At 44.3% G+C, this 21,015-nt stretch overlaps 2 protein-coding genes across 3 annotated transcripts; one reads left to right on the top strand and one right to left on the bottom strand.

The window, feature by feature from the left end:
- Positions 1–379: 379 nt before the first annotated feature.
- DNAJA2 (DnaJ heat shock protein family (Hsp40) member A2) lies at positions 380–11,681 on the top strand. The gene is made up of 9 exons (XM_071567110.1): positions 380–576; positions 3,160–3,219; positions 4,213–4,433; positions 5,792–5,872; positions 6,184–6,317; positions 7,522–7,718; positions 9,139–9,283; positions 9,449–9,576; positions 10,079–11,681. Exons 1-9 carry the CDS (start codon positions 499–501, stop codon positions 10,265–10,267), a joined length of 1,233 nt encoding a protein of 410 aa, XP_071423211.1. The 5' UTR covers positions 380–498; the 3' UTR covers positions 10,268–11,681.
- Positions 11,682–12,954: 1,273 nt separating this feature from the next.
- On the bottom strand, positions 12,955–19,809 carry LOC139677296 (borealin-2-like). Of its 2 annotated transcripts, none has more exons than XM_071567111.1 (10): positions 19,526–19,809; positions 19,146–19,274; positions 18,146–18,192; positions 17,737–17,797; positions 17,078–17,145; positions 16,261–16,328; positions 15,551–15,589; positions 14,244–14,376; positions 13,940–14,026; positions 12,955–13,129 (listed from the first exon to the last, which is right to left on the bottom strand). In XM_071567111.1, the coding sequence occupies exons 1-10, from the start codon at positions 19,692–19,694 to the stop codon at positions 13,082–13,084; spliced, it is 849 nt and encodes a 282-aa protein (XP_071423212.1). In that variant the 5' UTR covers positions 19,695–19,809; the 3' UTR covers positions 12,955–13,081. The 2 variants fall into 2 exon arrangements, with proteins under 2 accessions (XP_071423212.1, XP_071423213.1); XM_071567112.1 differs by having other exon boundaries at positions 18,146–18,186; positions 19,526–19,808.
- Positions 19,810–21,015: the final 1,206 nt, after the last annotated feature.

Here is a 21,015-nt window from a genome sequence, read left to right as displayed (position 1 = left end):
CCCACACCCAGCTCCCTCTCCCCACACCCAGCTCTCTCTCTCCTCTCTCCCCACACCCAGCTCTCTCTCCCCACACCGAGCTCTCTCTCCCCACACCCAGTTCCCTCTCCTCTCTCCCCACACCCAGTTCCCTCTCCTCTCTCCCCACACCCAGCTCCCTCTCCCCTCTCCCCACACCCAGCTCTCTCTCCCCACACCCAGCTCCCTCTCCCCTCTCCCTACACCCAGTTCCCTCTCCCCTCTCCCCACACCCAGCTCTCTCCCCCCCCCGCCCGCCCCCGGCGCACAGCGCCCCCTGCCGGGCCGCGCCGCAGCCGAACTGGGTCACGCGGCCCCGCGGGGGGGGCGGGGCGGCGCTCTCCGCGCGTCGCGGGCGCGGTGACGCAGCGCGTGCGCGGTGACGTCGCGGGCGGCCCGTGCCCGTGTCCTGCCGCCGGTCCCGGCCCTGCCCGCCCGCCTCGGCCCGCCCGGCCCCGCTCGGCCCCGCCGCCAACAGACATGGCCAACGTGGCCGATACCAAGCTCTACGACATCCTGGGGGTGCCGCCCGGCGCCTCCGACAACGAGCTCAAGAAGGTGCGGCGCAGGGGCGGAGGCCGGGCGGTGTGGGGGGGGGGTCGGGCCCGGCCGGGCAGGCCCCGCGGGGCGCGGAATGGAGCGGGGCGGGGGCAGCGGGGCCGGGCCGGGCCCGCGGGGAGGGCGCAGCGCCGTGCCCGGTAGGCCGCGGACGGGCCGTGCGGGCGGAGAGGCCGCGGGCAGGGCGAGGGCCCGGCGGGAAGAGGAGGAGGAGGAGGAGGACGGGGCGGCGGGCCCGACCCATCTCGGCCCTTCCCGGCCCGGCCCCGGCGGGCCCCGCGTGGGCTCCGGGCGCGGGCGGGACGCGGCTCGGCCCGCGGCTGTCCCGCCCCCGCGGTGCGCGGCCCGGAAGGGGATTTTGGGGCCGGGGGGAATCCCGCGGGAGGGTCCGGCCCGGGGCCATTGTCCGTCCCACGTGCGGGCCGGGCCGGGCCGCGCTCGGGGTGAGCCCCCCGGGCCGGGGCGGCGGGGCGAGGTAAACAAAGAGCAGAGGTGAACACTCGGAGCCGGGTCATCACTGTGGCGATCCCATCCTGCGGCGTACGAAGCACTTTTTTTGTGGGAGGCCGTAATGACCGTTCCCACGTGAGGGAGCAGAATGAACCAGACAGTTCCCTCGCAGTGGCTCCCGCGGGTGGGTGGGCGGTGCTGCACCCACAGCTGCGCCTCGCCCGGCGTGCCGGGCTGTGCAGGGATGGCCACAGCGGGGTGGAAACAGGGCTGGGAGGGCGTTGTGCCTGAAGTGCGGCGCTGTCCGCGAGAATGGGTTATTTTCGCACAGAATTCTCTCAAGGATAACCGTGTGCTGCAAGAGTGAAAAACTCAGAGCGATTTTTCACTAGGCTGAGCTCTACTGCTCAGCATTAATTACTGCAGGTTTGACTAATCATGGAATGTAGAGTTTCCAACTGCTACAACAAGGAGTGTCTGTCTTGCTGTCATTGAAAGGTTTCATGGATGCTTTAAAATCTGGTATTTTAGCACATATAACAGTAGTAGAGAAATGTGAAGGTGAATGGATGATATCCCGGTCAAAAGGGGCTGAGAGAACAGGTTTAACACTGGTTAAATGAACTTTGGATGAAGTTATGTTGCCAGTGTAGACCTTTATTCTGGACCTGTTTCTGGTTAAATGAATAGTGGTGGCTTCTTTTAGGGCTGTGGGCAGTTGTAAGAATTGCTCTGGCCTGGAATGTTGTTACCAGCAAAGACACGAGGGCTTTCTCTTTTAAAGATCGCCATGCAAGCTCTTTTCTTCCCTACTGGACAGTGTTACTTAGCTTATCACTTCAGTGGTGTTTTGGTTTTTTCTTGGTTAGACTCCTTAAAATATGTGGGACAGATCCATTTTTGCAGAATACACAGATTTGTGCATGATTATGCTTCGTTACTGTTGGGTTGTTTGTCCTGAAAACGTATCATTTTTGTTCTTTATTATGGTTTAGAATATTTGGGGTGTAATATCAACATTCTGTTTTTGTTTTATTAGTTCTTTATCAAGCTTCATTTCTTGATTGCCCGCAGAGGTACTGAGTGTTTCAAGATAAAATCAGTAAAGAGAAGTAACTGAGGCTATAAAGGAAATTTGCTTGTTTGAAAGTTGTAAAGTTGTGATCTCTGTAAAGCTTTGTGTGTGAAGCTCTTTAACACTGTAGTTCTAAAGAGGTAGTTTAGGTGCTCAGTTATACAGAAATGAAGCCTTTGGAAAATCCACTCTAACAGCTGATGTTGCTGCTTTTTGCAATTGCATGACTGTAGCTTTTTTAAATATTTATAAATTAAAGAATAAAAAACTGTATACAATGTAACTTGTTAATATCTGTCCTTTGATCGTTTCTGAGGGATGCTGAGGTGGAGTGGGGGGAGAAACTCAAACTTGTATGAAAAGTCTCTGCCTGTTGTGTTAATGTGACTTGAACCTCCAAAGTGTAAGTGGAACAGCTGAAGGGCAAGGGATGGTCTGGGCAGTCAAAGTACTGGCCAAAAAAAGGCATTGAGAAAAATTTCACCTGGATATTTGGCTGTACTTATTGCTCCTGTTTTAGTGAAGTGAAATAACAGCAGTGAAATGCACATTTCTGCACATGGAACTCAGTTCAGAGTGAGGTGAAATCTTCCCTTTGTGTGGGTGAGGAAGGACAGAGTGGTGGTGTGAGGAGGGGATGGCCGGGTTGAGTGAGGAGCTGGAGCAGCCATTTCGTCTTTAGTTACTGCTGTGGTTGAGGGGAGAGACAAACAGGGTGAAATCTGCTGTTCTGGTGTAGGTTTTGAGGGGATTCTCCAGGGCAGGTCATTTTCATGAGAGTCCAGTGGGATTCTCCCTGTAAGCTGATGAAGAGAAGCAGAAAAACTAGTTCTGGCCATTGTGGCTTTAGCTGTGTTTAAATCCAAATGTAGTTAATTTATGCATGTACCAATGTCAGAATGTTTTTATCATTTCAGTGTATGAGGGACTTTGAAACACTGTAATTTTTTCATTTTGCTTTATTAGGGTTTTTCTTCTTCCTGGGGACAGTACTTGAGTTTCTTAGAAAAGAAGTGAGTAATTGAAATTGAAACTAATTTTTTACCTTTTTCAACTAGGCATACAGAAAGCTGGCTAAGGAATACCATCCTGATAAGAATCCAAATGCAGGAGACAAAGTAAGATGACTTTTTTGTTGTTTTTAAATGCCTTAAGTTGCTACTGCAGTGGCTTCTAAGGAACCAAGTGCAGGTGTTGGGGGCTTGCTGTTCAGTTTGTTCCAAAATAACTGGGAGAGGGAACCCTGCCTGGTCAACTTCCCAATCTCAGAATTTGCCTCCTGTGTGTCCTCGTGTGCCTCCTGATGAAATGCAGCAGCAGCAGCTGAGTTAAATTGGTTGAGAAGGTGATGCTGAGGAAAAACTGCCTCTTCATCTGCTGAGGTGTCAGCTGTCATTGGCAGTATGCAGGTATTTGGAAAAGATGGGCAGTTTCCCAGGTTTTTCCAGCATGGAAAAGTGGATGTTGTAGAGGTTCTTGAAACTGCTGCAGCGTAAAGCTAATTATGTATGTGGGAAGGTTGGAATAGGTTTGTTATGTTAAAAGGAATTTAAAAATTGTCAATTAGGTTGACTCAGCTGATTAACAAAATTGAGGTTCTGATGGCTGCTTAGGGGTGAGCAGAGATGACTATGAAAAGATACTAATTTGTTATAAGGACAAACACATTAATATACATTTTAGTAAGTTACTTAATTGTTACTGTATTTAAGTGCCTAACATATCTTAAAATCTTTGCCATAAGTGTGTAACTGTTGGGTATTTTGCCTCTTGGCCTCTGCAGTCTTGTGTACTTGGGAATTTTCTTCAGTTGTTTTTCTTTTTTTTTTTTAATTTTGTAAGAAATCTGTCTTATGCCCAGCACAGTAAAGAACAAAGCCAACCAAGTTTTGCAGTAAAATGTCTTATTTTTTAGCAAGAAGTAACACAGCTAAGTCCAAGCTTGACTTTTAAGTCTTGCTTAGAATAAGTTATATTAGCAGGAAGGTGGAAAACTGTTCCCTTGTGTACCTTCTTAATTGATGGATGTTCATGCTGGGCAAGGAACAAGTGCAATGCTCCCTGCAGGTTCTAAATGCTCGTGCCCTGTTGTGACTCTGTTCCTGTCCCAGTTCAAGGAAATCAGCTTTGCCTATGAGGTGCTGTCCAACCCGGAGAAGCGGGAGCTGTACGATCGCTATGGGGAGCAGGGGCTCCGGGAAGGCAGCGGGAGCAGCGGAATGGACGATATTTTCTCCCATATCTTTGGTGGTGGATTGTTCAATTTCATGGGTGGTCAGAGTAGAAGTCGTAATGGCAGAAGGAGAGGAGAAGACATGATGCATCCACTGAAGTGAGTACCTTGATGTGCAGTGTGTGCTCTCGAGCTCTCCTGGTCAGTACTGGACTGCTCATTTCTGTTCTTGATGTGCTTCTGAGCGGAGTCCTCTGCAATCTGCCCTGCCTCTCACACCTGCACCTTGTGTGTAGAGCAGCAGGCAGTGACCTGGTTGGGCAATCAACATAATAACCTGATAATTTGATTTGCCAGGTTATTAGAATGTATGTACTTTGTCAGCATTATTTTCCTTTGGTTTGCTCTTTAATTATGTTCGGAAGTTCTAATCTGAAGGAACTTTTAACTACTGAGCGTTACTTGTTAGGCAGATTCTCAGCAAAGTGGTGGAAGGCCTTAGGTTGACCTGCATTCATGGCCCAGTAACAGCTGGAACTGTGGCTGAACCCCGTAATTAATGGGGTAATTAATGGACAGCTGTGTGTGGCGGGTTTGGTTCTGGTTTGGCTTTTTTCAAAGCCTTTCTTGAATGTCACATCTAATTGTGTTTTGTAGATATCTTGCAGTCATGGCTGGCTTTTTGCCTGCTGAGCAAGTCTTTGCTAAGTTCTTAAGTTAAGCTGCATCTTCCCTGTGGTCAGCAAACCGTGCTTAGTAAAATCTGTTTGATTTTTCATGCTTAGTTTAGTAGCCAGTACTGTGTGGTGTGTTGTTGTTCTGCTTTGGTTTTGTTACTTGTAAACACTGATGCCAAGCAACCTTTTCTCTGTACATTGAATTGCAATTTCTATCCACTAACAAATCCTTGCAGTAGAAACACTAAATATTTGTGTATGATCTTCTAGCAATATATAAAGGTTATTGCAGTTTCATAGTGTATTCAAGAGCTTCTAGGAAAAATTAAAACATGAACATGTCTAAAGAATGAGCCTTGAGAACATGCTGACCCCTCCTCACTAAACTCTCTTTGTGTGAAAAGCTCAATATAGTAGTAACTATTCTAAATGTGCTCTTAATGTATTCATGCCATAAATACTGTTGGGACTGGCTATTTCTCACCTGTCTGGTGGAACTAAAAATAATAATTATGACCATATAATAATACCTAAAGTGCTAGTTCAGCTTGTTTCCTTTTGATAAATACAAGCAGTCCTATCTGGTTTCTTCTGATTAAATTACAGCTTTTTTTCTGGAACTGTGTTCAGTTTTACAAGTGCATAGTGACCTGTATGAAATATTTTTTTTAGCAGCAACTTGTGAAAACCAAGATAATACTTTAAAATCTTATTTAATATCAAATTTAGTCTTTTTATGAAGATCTGTTGCTCTTTCATTTGTCCTAGGCAAGTATTTTAATTACATGGGGAAAATTAATTTGTTAAATGATAACCCAGGAGAAATGCTTTATTTTGTAGAGTCTCTTTAGAAGATCTGTATAATGGAAAGACAACTAAACTACAACTTAGCAAGAATGTCCTTTGTAGTGCTTGTAATGGGTAAGTTGGTTTGTATTTTTGAGTTCTCTGTGTGCTTTGTTGGCAGACAGTGTAATGAAGGATCTCCTCTGTCAGATCGTTATCAGTACTTGACTTACCGGGCCCTGCTTTCAGATCAGCAGATTATTGAACTTGAACGCTGCTGTTGATGGAACTGGAGCTATTCAAAGGCCTTTGTCTGGGGGAAGGGTGGGACAACAGAGACATGAACTCTAATTGGCAGTGCAGTTCGGCATGTTAACCTACTGATGGAGGGGTTTGGTTCATGTTCCTGACGAACTCCCCTTTCCCCGCCGTGGTTTGTCCTGCAGGCAGGGCGGCAAGGCCGGCTCTGTTCAGAAGTGCAACGCGTGCCGGGGCAGAGGGGTCCGCATCATGATCCGGCAGCTGGCGCCCGGCATGGTGCAGCAGATGCAGTCCGTGTGCTCTGACTGCAACGGAGAAGGTAGGCCAGGCTGTGCTCTGCTGCTAAATGGGGTGCTTGGGCTCGGCCTCCTGCTTAAATCCCAGGAGGAACTTAATCCAGGACAGTCCTGCCCCATCTCCTCAGCTGTGCTGTCTGGTGTCGGTGCGGAGGAATCATTTCGCTCAGAATAGCAGCAAGATTTACAGTGTTTAATGTACTGAAAAGCAGCCCAGAAGTTTGATCAGTAGGGTTGGTTGTTTTTAAGAACACTTAGATGTGAGTATTACTTACTGCTATTACTCTGGTGTTACAGAAAAAAACAAGGTATTGCTGATTTAGGAGCTGTTTGTCTTTTTGCATCTCCCAATATCCAAGGACAGTTGTAGGTTAAAAATGGAAACCTAAAATTGAATTTGTAACTTCTTCAGATTAAGGAGATATCTTTGGCTGGATTGGTTCTGTTTGGGGAGAACAAGCTCAGTATATGATCTGCACTTTGTGTGATTTCTTTTTAGGACTTCTGCAGCTTGCAGAGTAGTAACATCGCCCTGTGGATGATTTTACTTGTCACACCACTCAGAAATTACAAAGATTTGCATTTTGTGACTGGTTAAAACATTTCATAAATGTTATGATGTTGTCTTTAACATTTCACATCTGACCTACAAATTTAGTAGTTTCAGCTGCATCATGTTATGCTTTGTTTCACAGAAATGGAGCACTCAGGGAGCAAAATCCTTTCCCACTGTTTTTAACAGAAGTGGAACTAAGCTTCCTGAATTCATTGAAATATTTTTGAAATTTCTATTCTGACTTTTAAGGGAGAAGAGGTGCTTCAGTGTGGCTTTAGCTGATGTCACTTCTAGCATAACAAGAAATGGAAAACTGGGCTTTTCATTTATTTTAAGAGTAGTAAGTTGAATGGTGAGAACTTAAGGAACACAAAGTCTTGTTTTGCCCTTCTCTAAAGCACTCTCATTTTTCAGAATCCTTGATAAGACAGAAGGTTATATGTGTCTTTGTTGGTATTTACTGATACACACATACCCCCCACCCCCCTTTTGTTTTGCCTTCCTCTCCCCTCTCCCAACTAGGCTAAACGGACCCTGGATTTCCTCTTGTGAGGAATTCATAAAGCAGCATCTAAATCACTAGTTGTGTTGCATGAATTGTTCAGCCTGCTTTCTTCAGAACTGGATGCAATTATGTGGAATCTCTGAACTCAAAATTTGTCTTTACTCAGGTGAAGTAATTAATGAAAAAGACCGCTGTAAAAAATGTGAAGGGAAGAAGGTGATCAAGGAGGTAAAAATACTTGAAGTCCATGTAGACAAAGGCATGAAACATGGACAAAGAATTACATTCAGTGGAGAAGCAGATCAGGCTCCAGGTGTGGAACCAGGAGATATTGTCCTTCTGCTCCAAGAAAAGGAGAATGAGGTAATGCTTTTGTCTTTTAAATGCCTTTTATCCTGGTTGTTAATATTTAAGTTATATAGATGGCCATTCATTTAAAGTAATTCATATAGTTGCAGCTCTGGGAGAGATGGTGAATAGCTTTTAATAGATTTGTGGCATGTAATGTGGCTTTCATGGGGAGCCAGAAAAAACTGTGCAAGTCCTCGGCCAGAGGACAGGCAGATTCTGGTGCTTCCTAATGCTAATGAAGGGCAGCTTTCTCAGATAAGCTCAGGCTGACTTTGATACAGTAGATGCAGTGAAGAGCCGTTTAGGATGTTAACTTTAATCTGCTTTGCTTGTAACACTATCAAAATGCTCAGTGTTGCTTTTTTCAATGTCTTGTGACAGGGCAGGGCACTCCTGATAAAAACCCCAGATGGTGCTTTCTGTGTGTGCTACTGTGGTTCTGGAAATAACACAAAATGGGGATGTTGCTGATTCACTCAACAAACCAGAAACACTATTATTTTATACTAGTTTGTTAAGACTTATGCTCACTGTATTCTGGAGTGTATACATTGCACTTTGGAGTTACACATTGCCATTTATCTTTTTCTGTTCAAACTCCCTCGGGGCAGAGTTGAGGTGACTGCTCCTTTTTTTGAATGCTTTCATTTAAAAATGCCAGGTATTACTATGATTGAATAAGAAATAGTTTTTGTCTAATACTTGGGGAGGCAGGATCTGTTGGGGCAGAAAAAACAGCATTGGGTACAAATTTAAACTCAGTCATGTATTAAGGATATAATGTTGGTTATCTGATAATTAGGTACTTAATATTAGGTAAGGTTTTCAAAGCTGTGCCAAGGACTGCTAATCCATCAGTCTGTACTTTGTCCTGGTGAGCAAAACTAGATAGACTTGTAGTGCTCTTAAAATTTTCCTTGAGGTGGGAGGGAGTCATGGTTCTGCCAGTGGATAAATCTTAGATTTACTCTGATAAGAATCTTGAGCAATATGGCTTAAAGATCACTTCTGACAGCTGATTGAAGTCCTGCTGTAGATTGTTTGCTAAAGCAGAGATGCATGATGGCAAAATAACAGTTGAGAAACAAAGATGTGATTTATATACTCCAGTGCAAGGGAAGTGTAGCCAGACTGGTGTCAGTTTTGTTGGGATGTTGCTGTGGGGAAGATGTTGGGAAGAGCAGTGTTGCTGCACAGGCCCTGTTTAGGTCACAGTGTGTGGTGTGGTTTGCCTTATCTTGGGTGACACTTGTGTCAGGCACAAACTTTCCAAGCATGTTATGCTGTCTGAATTAACAGAATAAAGTTAACTTCCTACCAAGGCTGTTGCCCTGACATTGAATTTGAAGGATAAATAAGAATGAACTCTAAACTGTGAGTCTGGTGGAGTTGTGATTATAGAACTAGAACAGACACCTGTCTTGTCTTCCAGGTGTTCCAGCGAGATGTGAATGATTTGCATATGACACACAAGATCGGACTTGTTGAAGCACTGTGTGGATTTCAGTTCACGTTTAAGCACCTTGATGGGCGTCAAATCGTGGTTAAATATCCTCCTGGAAAAGTGATTGAACCAGGTAGGCTTGGCCTGAGGAGGAGTTCTTTGATTGTGCCTTTGTGAGCCTTGAACGCTTAATCCTGGTCTTTTGCTGTTAACTGAACCCGGGCAAGGGAAGCTGAGGGTTGTGTGGAGAGGATGGGTTGCAGTAGCACTCTCCATCTTACCTCTCTCTGAATTCCAGGCTGTGTCCGTGTAGTCAGAGGTGAAGGAATGCCCCAGTACCGCAATCCTTTTGAGAAGGGGGATCTTTACATTAAATTTGATGTTCAGTTTCCTGAAAATAACTGGATTAGCCCCGACAAGCTTTCAGTAAGTAGTTTTTTCAAGCATGACTGTGGTGTTATTTGACAGTGTGTGCCAAGGGCACATCTTGTACCTCATGTGCTCGGCTTTCAGTGCTTGCATTTAGATGCAGGTACAATTGTTCTCCTAACCTTTTTAATGGGCAATATGTACTTGGAAATACCCACCAGAATATGAATTCATGGAGCCTGTATGTAAGAGCTGTGCAGATGTTAAACAGATGAAGGGAGGAGGAAGAATCTTTCTGGTGCTGTGTGATAAGTTTTCAGAGTGCAACTGTATTTACTGATTGTCCTTTTGGTTGATGATATGTCGAGCTGTTGGTTTTCTTTACGTGGTGTCTTCCAGTTGATACAAATACTTTTAAATGAGTCTGCACTCAGGCTTTCATCAGCTTAGACTTGTAAACCAAACCTGCTCTGCAAGGTGTCTTGAAGTTGTGGGAAACTGGTCACTTTATTTAGCAGCTGTAGATGCAATACTGAATGCATTTCTTTCTTTGGGGCAGGAACTTGAAGATCTTCTGCCAGCTAGACCAGAATTTCCTAATGTAATTGGTGATGCAGAAGAGGTAGATCTTCAGGAGTTCGATACCACTCGTGGTTCAGGTGGTGGCCAGCGACGTGAAGCATACAATGATAGTTCTGATGAGGAAAGCAGCCATCACGGACCTGGGGTACAGTGTGCCCATCAGTAAACATTGTCTAAAAAGTTGCACAAGGATTTTCTTTCAAATTTTGCCTGACTTGTTTTCAACAATCCAGCTGGATTGTATAAGTAATCCAGATGAACCAATGGACATCTATTGCTGTATGTGTAACTTTTAAATTGGTCTATAGTATCTACAGAGTGTAATTTAAACTAACCACAGGCTTACATCTTCATTTTGACTGTGTAGCAGAATAAAGCACTTGAAAGGAAGACAAGACTCCTTTTCACATGGGTTTTAAGTTTGTCCTCGTATCTGTGCTTGATTTTTATCAGTTTTGTGTAGATTTTAAGTTTCATATTTTACATTCAAATTCTACATTGTAAAGTTTGTGTACAATTTGTCCTGAGGCTTGGTATTTGGCTGCACCTGCATAAGCTGCTACAAGTAGAATCAAGAATTTCATAGCCTGTATCTATCATCTAGATGCATGGTAATAAATGGGCTTTGCACATAATGGGTTTAGAGCTGACTGGGAACAATGAAAGACTAAATTAGAAGTGGTTGTAAGTTTTTTCTACCATCTTGTGAACGGTTTCTGAAATTAAATAAAAGCAGTTGGTGTATAATATATTTCTTTTGCCTTGTAACTCTTACTTTTCCAGTGGCTTTAACTAGTCTGTGTGTGAGGAGACTGTGTAGGTGATAGACATTTTGTAAACACAGGGAGGCTGAAGCTGCTTTAAGACTAAGCTAAAGTCAGGTAACAATTGTGTGCCACATTAAAAGTCTTTCCTGAAATAAAATATGACTAAATGGGCACAGGGAAGGCTGCAGCCATGTCCTCTTTGTGTGAAGAAAACACAAGGATATCTGAATTCAGTCTGAAGATAAGAAAACCTTTAAATGGGGATGATTATATTCTGAAATATTGGTGTTTTCCTTTTATCCTTTGAATCCTATTCAAAGCCTGATTCAGCCTCACTTCTTAGAAAAATGTTTCCAGTTTAAAAAAAATTGTTTGACCTGGAAACATGCTAAATGTAGATGGTTTTGTTACTTTTTTGGTAGTTTGCACTTTGTTTTAATTATGAAGATATTGATTTCTCCAGCTTCAGTTCTGTTACTTTGAATGGGTAAAAATGCCCCAACAAGGCAAAAATGTGACCTTAATTAAGGAATGTTGTGCATGAACAGTGTTGGGTTGGTAAGCTGCCTCTCTATAGCAAGGTTTCTCTCCCTGTTTAAGTGAGCAAGTTGAAGCTCTACTTTTCTTTACAAATCTGAAGTGTGACTTGTTTAGTTATTGCTCTGATAGTTGTTGACATTTTACCAATGAGGTTGGAGGGACAAACTCCAAGGGTTTCCATGTGCTTGGGTAGGCATTGGCATTTGAGTGTTGCTGAACATCCTTGTTATAGACTCGAAAAATGAAGCAAAAATAAATACTGTTTGATCTGTATTTCAGTATTGACTTATGCTGTGGCATTCTCTAGTGGATCTTTTATTTTCATGTATTAAAACTTGGGGTTGCTTTTTGTGAAGCCATGGTTACATGCTGATCCTTTCTCCTGACTAATGTCTCCAAGAAGTTCATCCCTTTAAACTGGAATGCTTAAACAATTACCAATACCTCCTTTCTGCTTTTTAATAGTAGCTTTAAGATGCATCTTGGAAAATAGAGTAATATTCTAGACTTTCCATCTCCTTTCAAATTGCTTTTTTGAGGGGGAAGAGAGTAAGGGATTCATGGTGGCTTTTCAGACAGGGTGCTAAAGGAGAAGAGGAGGCTCAGAGGTGACCTCATCACTGTCTAGAACTACCTGAAGGGAAGTTCTGGCCAAGTGGGGTTTGGTCTCTTCTCCCAGGCACTCAGCAATAGGACAAGGGGGCACGATGGGCTCAAGCTCTGCCAGGGGAAACTGAAGTTGGAGAGCAGAAAAAAATTCTTTGCAGAGAGAGTGCTCAGGGATTGGAATGGGCTGCCCAGAGAGGGGGTGGATTCCCCATCCCTGGAGGTTTTTAAACTGAGATTGGCCGTGGCACTGAGTGCCATGATCTGGTAAAGGGACTGGAGTTGGACCAAGGGTTGGACTTGATGATCTCGGAGGTCTTTTCCAACCCAATTGATTCTATGATTCTAAAGTGAAAGGGAAGGAGGAGTTATCACTGTCCATAGGCTGGTTCCCTTCAGCCCTGGGACAGCATTACTTGAGGCTCCTGCCAGCAGCATAAAACAGGTGAGAGCTCCACCCAGGTGTGTGGCCCTGGTGCAAAGCATACCCAGCACTGCCTGCTCCAAACACTTGACAGCTGCAGGTTTCGGAAGGGCATGGGCATTTTGGTTACCTCAGTGAACAGTTCATGTTGAAATGTCCATGTGCCTGCAGTAATCAAAAGCTGATACCACATCATTAATTCAGGGGAAAATGGATGTTGATTCAGGTTAAACTATTAAGAACTACTTAACTATTCACTGATGTTCTGTACACTTCATGTATAATCTAAATGAGAGGTTTATTCTCACACTTAAGAATAGTTATGTAAAAATAGTCCTATATAAAATATCAGTTATACCTGTTTCCTACATGCAACCTATTACTGTTCATTTTACTGTGAACTGATGTTGGATTGTAACCAAGCTTTTTATAGAGAACTTGAAAAACTAGCATTTTCTTCTGCTTTACTATCCTTCACAGAGATAACAGGAACTTAATAAGACACATCACATGATATAAAAGCTTACAGAAACATTTACTGGGCTGTATACAGCTTTATTAAGACATAACAGACATTATCTAAACACTTAAGAGGCAGCACCAGGAGCTGTCACCAATATCCTGTAGTCACAAGAAAGTTCCATTAACTTGGTTCAGCTGTTGCCTTTCCACATAGTAGAGTCAGCTCATTCTGAGGGGAGAAAAGTTTGTTTTAGCTCCAGCTACTCAGGAGAACTTGGAGGAAGGAAGAAAAGTTGCTATTGCTAAAGCCAGCAGTGAGCACTCCCTCCCTGCCCCACTGTGCCTGCAAGGCAGGGCCATGTTAGAAATACAGAACAGCTTCCACACCTCTGTCTTAAAGAGCTGCACTGAGGCCTCAATCCCTGCACAGCTGTAAACTGGTTACTGTTTCTTGTGTCTGGATTGATTTCTGTTAGACAACACCCAGGTACCCTCATCTTCAGAAGGGTGGGCACTGTGCTTACAGTTTGCTTCACTTCATTTGGCTTTCAAAGCATCTGCCTCCCTGAAGCACAGGTGAGGCAGCTCCTGTTCCACTGCAGCAGTTACTGGGTGTGCAGTGGAGGGGAAGAGTTCATGCTCTTACTGAGCAAGGGCCACACAGGAACAGATTGTAACAAGAATGAAAACTTCCCTGTTGCTTTGTCAGCCTTTGAATATGAGGGAAGAGAAGGGCAGTTTGCTCACGGGGTGGATGAGACACCAGAGCAGTGGAGGGGAAGAGTTCATGCTCCTGTGGCCCTCCAGCCCTTACCAAACTGCACCTGCTTATTTCAGTGCATTTACTTTGACGTGTGATCTGTGTGTACCAGTTCAGCTCTCCCTCCCTCCAATTATGCCAACCAATTTAGGCTTAAACTCCAAAGTGTTAAAGCACTTAGAATTTGCATTCATGAGAGTATCTCAGATGCAAACCTGGGACTAGGTGTCTGAAGATTAGAGCTAGATAGATAGATATAAATTACTAGTTCCAGCTTACCACCAAGTTATGAATGTGCTGTACTGTGTCTTGATTTAGCAGCTGCACATCAATATTCTGGAGGTCTCCACCAGCTGTACAGAATGTCTAAACGTGAAGAGAAACAGTTTTAAAAGTTACTCTGGAAGTTTTCCTTGCATGCCCAGCTTCCCTGAACACCATGTGCTTCCCTACTTTAGCAACCATTTTTCCTTTTGTTTAGCAGCATCTCATTCAGCAACAGCAAGAGCTGTCACTATCACACTACTCACATATGGAATGTTTAAAAAACATTTAAAATGTTTAAAAAAGGAAAAAAAGATACCTGTCCATCAGCCAGGGGAATGTTTACAAATGGAACCGGTTTATTTTGGGGTACTGATTTACTTCTCTTTAACATGCCTTGAACTCTCCCACGGGTAGGTAAAGTTCTTGAGCCAGTCTGTTGTAATCCAGCACTAGAATACAATACAGATGTTCCTCCAAGTTAACTTCCTATGCTCTGGTGGAAAATTTCAGTCAAATGCAAGTAGTAGGAAATACACCTAAGAGAAAGGCAGGCAGGTGTGAATTTTTCCAGTTGTATCAGACTCCAGGAACTCCAACCATCAGCAGCATTTACTGGCACTGCTGGGAAGGGTTGTATGCCCTGCCCCTGCAGTAACCTTTGAGCCTGTTCCAGGCCAGGAGCAGGCTGACATTGGGACCACACAGTAACAGGAATATCCACTCTCCAGTATCAGCAGTGAATGGTTACAGTTTGGGAAGGAGGAAACTTCACACCTCAGGGCTCAAGGTAAGACACATGGTGCGTCTGCTGCTGCAGAGGGAGAGCTCAATGAACACCAAAGCTGCTTCTCTCAGAGGTTCCTAAGGTTCCATTTCACAATTGTTCTTACTCTGCTTGGAAAATGGGTATGTTCTACTTGCAAACAAGCCTTTGACATTCATAGCAGGCCAAGGTGAAACAGCCACTTGCTGGTTTTAGGGCCCATTGCAGTTATTCCCCCCCTCACTTCAGCTGATGACTTGTGCCAAAGCCAAACTATGTAGGGTGTGGAGAATGAAAGTACCTGAAAATCTTAACTGTTCAATATGCAAGAAACTGATTATCAAACGTATTTGGGTGGGCATTCTGTGGGGGTTGGTTTATTTTTATTTTACCTTAGCAGTATTGGTGACACTTTAATCAAGGTTGGGCTCTGAAAAAAGTTTGAACTGTAAGCCTATAAACCCTGAGTGAGAATTTATACCCTAAATACATTTTTTAAAACTAACTTTAGTTAGGACATCAAATCCTGTGCCTCCATTAGAGTGCAAGTTAACACCCAGACACCCAGCAGGAGGTGTAACTGGTTCACATCCCCATTGTCAACTTTAGGGGCAGCCCATGAAGATCTATTACATCTAGACTGGTGATGATTAATTTCTAGATGATAATTATGTAAATATGTAGCCTTGGCTCAGCTGGTTACAGCATGGTGCTAATAATGTCAAGGCTGTAGATTCAGTCCCTGTATGGGCCATTCCCTGAATGGTGATCCTTGTGGGTCCTTTCCATCACAGAATCTTCTGTGATATCTGTGTTATTTAACTAAATTATTTATTAAGAGCAAGCCAAAACCCCCTTACCTTTGAGATGCCTTTGGAGAGGCTTTCAGATTTGTGGCACTGCAATGAGAAGTAAGAGACTTTAATCTTCTGCAAGTCTGACTTGCAGAAGGATCTTAACAGACTCAGAAAAAAAAAAGTAGTTACTGGGTTTGTGTTTTGTTTGGGGTTTTATTTGTTTGGTTTGGGTTTATTATTATTTATTCCTCCTCATCTACTTTGAATGTGGAGTTTCAGCTGGGATGAAGATAGTGGATTAGAGAACACTGCAGTACTCCAGGACAGAGATCTTGTGCACATACATGTGAAAAAGCCCTCCCGAGGTAAATATAACATAGTGGGACCTGAGAGCACACAGGAATAAAAGAATTAATTGATGCAATAGGTAAGAGAGGGCTGCAATAACCAAACTGAGTGTTTATTACAGAACACTCCATTAGTTCTAAAAGAGCCAAGAGACTTTCCTTGCATCTTCTCTTTCATTAAGTATTGTCTGGAAATCTATACTGATTCCCTGAGATCAGAACTGTGCACCATTCAGTGAGAGATACAAGATACAGAGATGCTCCTTTGTTCAGGGCTCACATAACCACAGTGCACCTCACTCAGTTATGGAAGACATCAGATACATTCCTGTGGGGCTCAAATCTCAGCTACTTTATTTGAAAATAATTTTAGTCAGCATGCACAAGGTCAGGTGAGTTAAATAAGCCACCAAAGGTCAGTCTCACCTAGAAAGAGGGTTCAGTTTGCCGTTGAAACCTGAGGCCAATGAAACCAATGACTTGGTTTTGGACATCTGAAAATGTATATATAAGACTGCAGTTAAAAGAAGTGGCATTTGAAAGCAAAATGTTGGATATTTGCAGGAAACAACACTGTAAGAATTCCCTGTTGAGAAAGAGCAGTTAAGCCCCCCAGTGCTGCCTTTTATATGGTTCTACATTTCTATAAAATGGCCAATATGTATTCTAAAAGTAGTTTCATAACACCAAAACCTATTCATACTGAAGTTCTGGACAACCTGTCTAACAAATACACCTTCCAACTTTTAATCTCTCTTACAACCAATGCCTGTAACTGCACAGAACCTTTTGTGTCTTTGTTGTCACCTTGCAGCAAATTTCAGCATCTGGCTGAGGAGCTGCTTTGCCCAGGTGGACTGAGGGGGTAAAATTCATACACTTGGACATCAAGGTGGACAAGAATGCACAAGTCATTCAAATATAGAAAATAATTAATTAAAACATGAAGGTTTTTTTGAACATTTCAACAAAAAATGGTTCCTCAAACCATCAAGGTTTATTGGCAAGTCAAGAGAGAATGACTATGCCTGTATTTGCAAGTCTGTGTGAATTAGTCACTAGAAGTACAGATACTATATTTAATTATGAAAATTATTTACTATACTGTTTAGCCTCGCTTAACTTCAGATACAGTAAATTTAAACCAACTGATTTTTACAACTAACAGTGACTCTAGCAGCATTCATGGCAGGTCAAAATGATTTAAGCCCTTATGGTTTTTGAATTAAAAAAATGGACTTACTTTTTTAGTTACTTTCTTTGCAGAAATATGCTTGGCATCTTCATATTCAACAATTGTAGTTACCTTCACTAGAGATGTATTAGCAAGACAGGGAAATTAAAAACCTCACAAAGAGCACAAAACACCACTTCAGAGTCATGTTTGAAGCCCATTTCCCCACTGCCAGGTTCCCATCACACCTCTCCAGTGCTCATTCACCTGGGCCACACTTCAAAGCAAACCGTGGGTGTTCCTCACACCAGATAATCCCTAAAGCCCCAGACAAAACAGAATTACGTTTCAGTGGCAGTGCCCTCCTTAGTGTATATATTATAAATGGTATTTTTCTTACAGAGGTCGGTGGGCAGAAGGTCAAAGGGAAACCTGAGAAAAGAGGGGTGACTTCTCTAGCTCTTCTGCCATACTGTAAAGCACTGACAAGTCACTTAAATCTGCCTCTTCTCACTAATTCCAGGGATAAAGCCAAAGGGCATCCTTTAAGTATCTCACCAGTAGCATAATCCATGATCCTCCACACTGAATGCTGGGGGGAACTGTTATACACTTTTCCCTCTTGTATTCTTCAGGCTCAACACTCATTTTACAAATTCTCAGTTCAAACCAATAAAAAAAAAAGAAAATTTAAGAAGGACAAGACATATATTATTGGATTGGCTTGCCTTTTTTGCTGTTGGTTCTCATCAGTTTTGGATTTGGTATGTCTTCTAGAGAGCAGGCAGTCTAAAAGAAAGTGTTTATCCAACAAGAGGAAATCAACAGATTTTGCCCAGTAAATGACTATTATATTACAAAAGCATGTAAAGGTAAATGACAGACATGGGATTGGCTAAATACCAGTTTATTTTTTTCAAAAACATCTGGATTTCTGCCAGTAGATGACCCTAAAAGTTTAAGTAATGTTCATAACTGCACTGTGGCTGGCTGCTTAGTCCTTTCATATCATCTTCTATTTAAACACACAGCCAAACAAAATATTTTGTCTGAAAGGGAGAGAATATATTTTGCCACAGCAGGGAGAGAAGAATCCTATTCTGTAAACTGTGATAAAATTTGAAAACACACACTTACCATTGCAGCAGCAAGAGCCATTTCCTCCCCTCCTTGAAAATCTGTAACTCAACAAAGTGTAACTTGGTTAGCTACTATTACTTGCATAACTTTTATCTTCCAGTTCTTATCTTATGGCCTATGAATCTGAACAAGTAATTCAGGATTACAGTGGCTTAAATAGTTAACCTTAGTAAGCATATATGTTGCATGTGAACAAGAGTCAAGCCTTGTGTGATAGTCATCCTACAAAACAATGAAAATTTCACTATGTTTAATCTTTGAAAGAATACTGGGTGTAGTCACAGAGGATATAACTTGACTTCAAAGAAGAACCACACACATGTTGTGTTGCAGAAAGCTGATGCTTTTAGGAAGAAGCTTCTCAAGAAAAAACACTCAGGCTTACAATAAACTTAAGTTTTTCAAGAGTCTTAGGTCTGATATTTGTGTGGCCCCCGCAATTTCCAGCTGCACAGTAGATTCCAAAACCATCAGTTCTCACCAGAATATGTCTGATGCTGAGTGTACACCACATCTTAAACTGCTGCATAAAGGGGAGTTAAAATTAAACTTGTTTGCTCATGGTTGCAGGTAAAAGACTAGTTGAGAAAGGCTCAGTATAAAAGACTTCAAAGTGACAAAGCCAAAAAATCTCTATGGCTGAGGTGAATAGATCCAGATGGACTGGAGTGCTTGTGTTTTCACACACAGAAAGCACTAGGTTTGTAATTATTCCTTGTCTCTCTTCAGACTTTAAATCAGACGGCTTTAGAGCATACATTAAAAAAGCTCCAGACTCTCTTGTGTTACCTACTAATTCTACACCCTGTGTTACACAGGTCAGGCTGCTCCAACAAGAGTGCTCCGTGAGCACCTGCAGGGGAACAGCTCTGCCGATCGGCTTAAAATGCTCAGCAGAAAAAACAAACCGGTCCTTAGAAGACCCAAAGTTTCCAGGGTCCCTCTCGGCAGCCACAGGCACATCCTGCCCTGCCAAGGAGAGGCCGCGCACACTTACTGAGCAAGTCCTTCCTCTTCATTTTCCTGATGGCAGCGGGCACGGTCAGCAGCTCCACTGCAAACGCCTTCTCCGCTGTTTGCAAAAGCGAATCGAGCTCTTTCTTCATCTCCTGGATGTGCTCCTTGGCTTTAAAACAAAACAGGCTTTTACTGCCGTGCGTGTTACATGTTTCCAAGTACAAACACTGGACAATCGCAATATAAAAGAAAGCTGGAACAGCATTTTATGGAGACACCGACTCTGGAGTCGGAGCTCCCGGAGCCGCGTCCTTCGGAGGACGGGACCGGGGTGCGGGCGGCGCTGCTCGAGGGGAGGGCGCCTTCCCCTGTCCCTGCACCCACCGCGGGCAGGGCAGCCCCACCTGGCCCCGGCCATACCTTGCTGGTCGAAGTCGCTGAGGAAGAGCGAGATGCGCTGGTCCTTCTTCTCCTGGGCCGGCCCGAGGCGCTGGTCCGTGTGCAGGGGCAGCGCCCCGCGGTCCGGCTCCACGCCCGAGTCCGAGCTGCGCAGCTTCCCCGAGGGCTTCCTCAGGGGCATGGCGACCATCCCGCCGGGAAGCGAGCCCGGGACCGCGGGGACAGCAGCGGGTCCGCCCCGCCGGCCTCCCTCCCTCCGTCCGCGGGCAGGGCGGACACTCCCTCGGGGAGGGGATGAGACAGACACGGCCCCGGGGAGGGAATGGGACGGACATGGCCCCGGGGAGGGGATGGGACGGACACGGCCCCGAGGAGGGGATGGGGTGGACACGGCCCCGGGGAGGGAATGGGACGGACACGGCCCCGGGGAGGGGATGGGGCGGCCCGGGAGGTGCCGGGGCGGGAGACGAGGGTGGTCTGAGTGTCCCCGGGCTCCTGTGAGAAGGGAGGGCAGGGGAGGGCGGGGGCTGAGGGTGCCCCCTCTAAGTGGTGCCCCAGGGATTACCAGAGAGGCACAAAGCCTAGCCTGTCCTGTCCTGTCCTTTCCTGTCCTGTCCTGTCCTGTCCTATCCCATCCCGTCCCGTCCCGTCCCGTCCCGTCCCGTCCCGTCCCGTCCCATCCCACCTGGTAGTGATAAGACAAGGGATACTGGGTACAAATGGAAAGAGGTGAAATTTAGGTTAGATACCACAAAGAAATCTTCCGCCGTGAGAGCGGTGGGTGAGGCACTGGCACAGGCTGGCCTGGGAGGCTGTGGATGCCCCAAGCCTGACACTGCTAAAGGCCAAGCTGGATGGTCTAGTGGAAGGACACTGGGACTACATGGTCTGGGCACACGAGGAGTGAGCACTTCCAGAGCTTGGACAGGTATGGAGAAACCTTTCTGCTCGAGAGAGAAACCTTTCTGTCCTATTTCACATCTGAGGTTTGGGTTTAGCTGCTTTACTGCTGTTCAGCGTGCAGAATATGCAGGGCTTCAAAGGCAGCAGAGTGAATAACCTGTTCTGTTTCATGCAAATGGTCACAGGCTGTGTAAGTTCTAATTACATGAACACAGGATTTAATAAACATGTAATAAAGTGGAACATTAGAAAGGCATGACTACACCTAATACTGAATATGCAAATCCATGTCCTTAAAAGGAGAATTCCTTGAAGAAACTTACTGCCTTACATGCATCCAAATAAAAAATCATACCAAAGGTATGAGTATCTTGGGTTTTGTACAAATTTGACCAAAGAACTGTATAAAAAGGAATTCAGACAAGATTTAAAACACTGGTGCTTTTCACACAGTGTATATCTGCTGCAAGCTCTCTGTAGGAGCTTTTTCTGTACCACATGCATCTGGCACAGTAACCTCATCTCCTGAGCCAGATGGAACAGCCTGTGTCACTGAAAAAAAGCTGTAAAAAATCTGACTGACAATTCCTAATATAAGCATTTTATTT

This window comes from Pithys albifrons, chromosome 12, assembly GCF_047495875.1.
Source record: "Pithys albifrons albifrons isolate INPA30051 chromosome 12, PitAlb_v1, whole genome shotgun sequence".
NCBI classification, from domain to species: Eukaryota; Metazoa; Chordata; class Aves; order Passeriformes; family Thamnophilidae; genus Pithys; species Pithys albifrons.
This window is presented reverse-complemented; position numbering and strand designations above follow the sequence as displayed.

Bases quoted from the DNA above. Each gene is read 5' to 3' on its own strand.
- LOC139677296 (XM_071567111.1), bottom strand. From the start codon at position 19,694: ATGGTCGCCATGCCCCTGAGGAAGCCCTCGGGGAAGCTGCGCAGCTCG. The intron at 19,275-19,525 runs GTATGGCCGGGG...TTTGTTTTAAAG, and splicing joins CAGCGACTTCGACCAGCAAG to CCAAGGAGCACATCCAGGAG. The intron at 16,329-17,077 runs GTAAGTCCATTT...ATACATTTTCAG, and splicing joins CAAAGAAAGTAACTAAAAAA to ATGTCCAAAACCAAGTCATT.
- DNAJA2 (XM_071567110.1), top strand. From the start codon at position 499: ATGGCCAACGTGGCCGATACCAAGCTCTACGACATCCTGGGGGTGCCG. The intron at 4,434-5,791 runs GTGAGTACCTTG...TTTATTTTGTAG, and splicing joins GACATGATGCATCCACTGAA to AGTCTCTTTAGAAGATCTGT. The intron at 9,577-10,078 runs GTAAGTAGTTTT...TCTTTGGGGCAG, and splicing joins TTAGCCCCGACAAGCTTTCA to GAACTTGAAGATCTTCTGCC.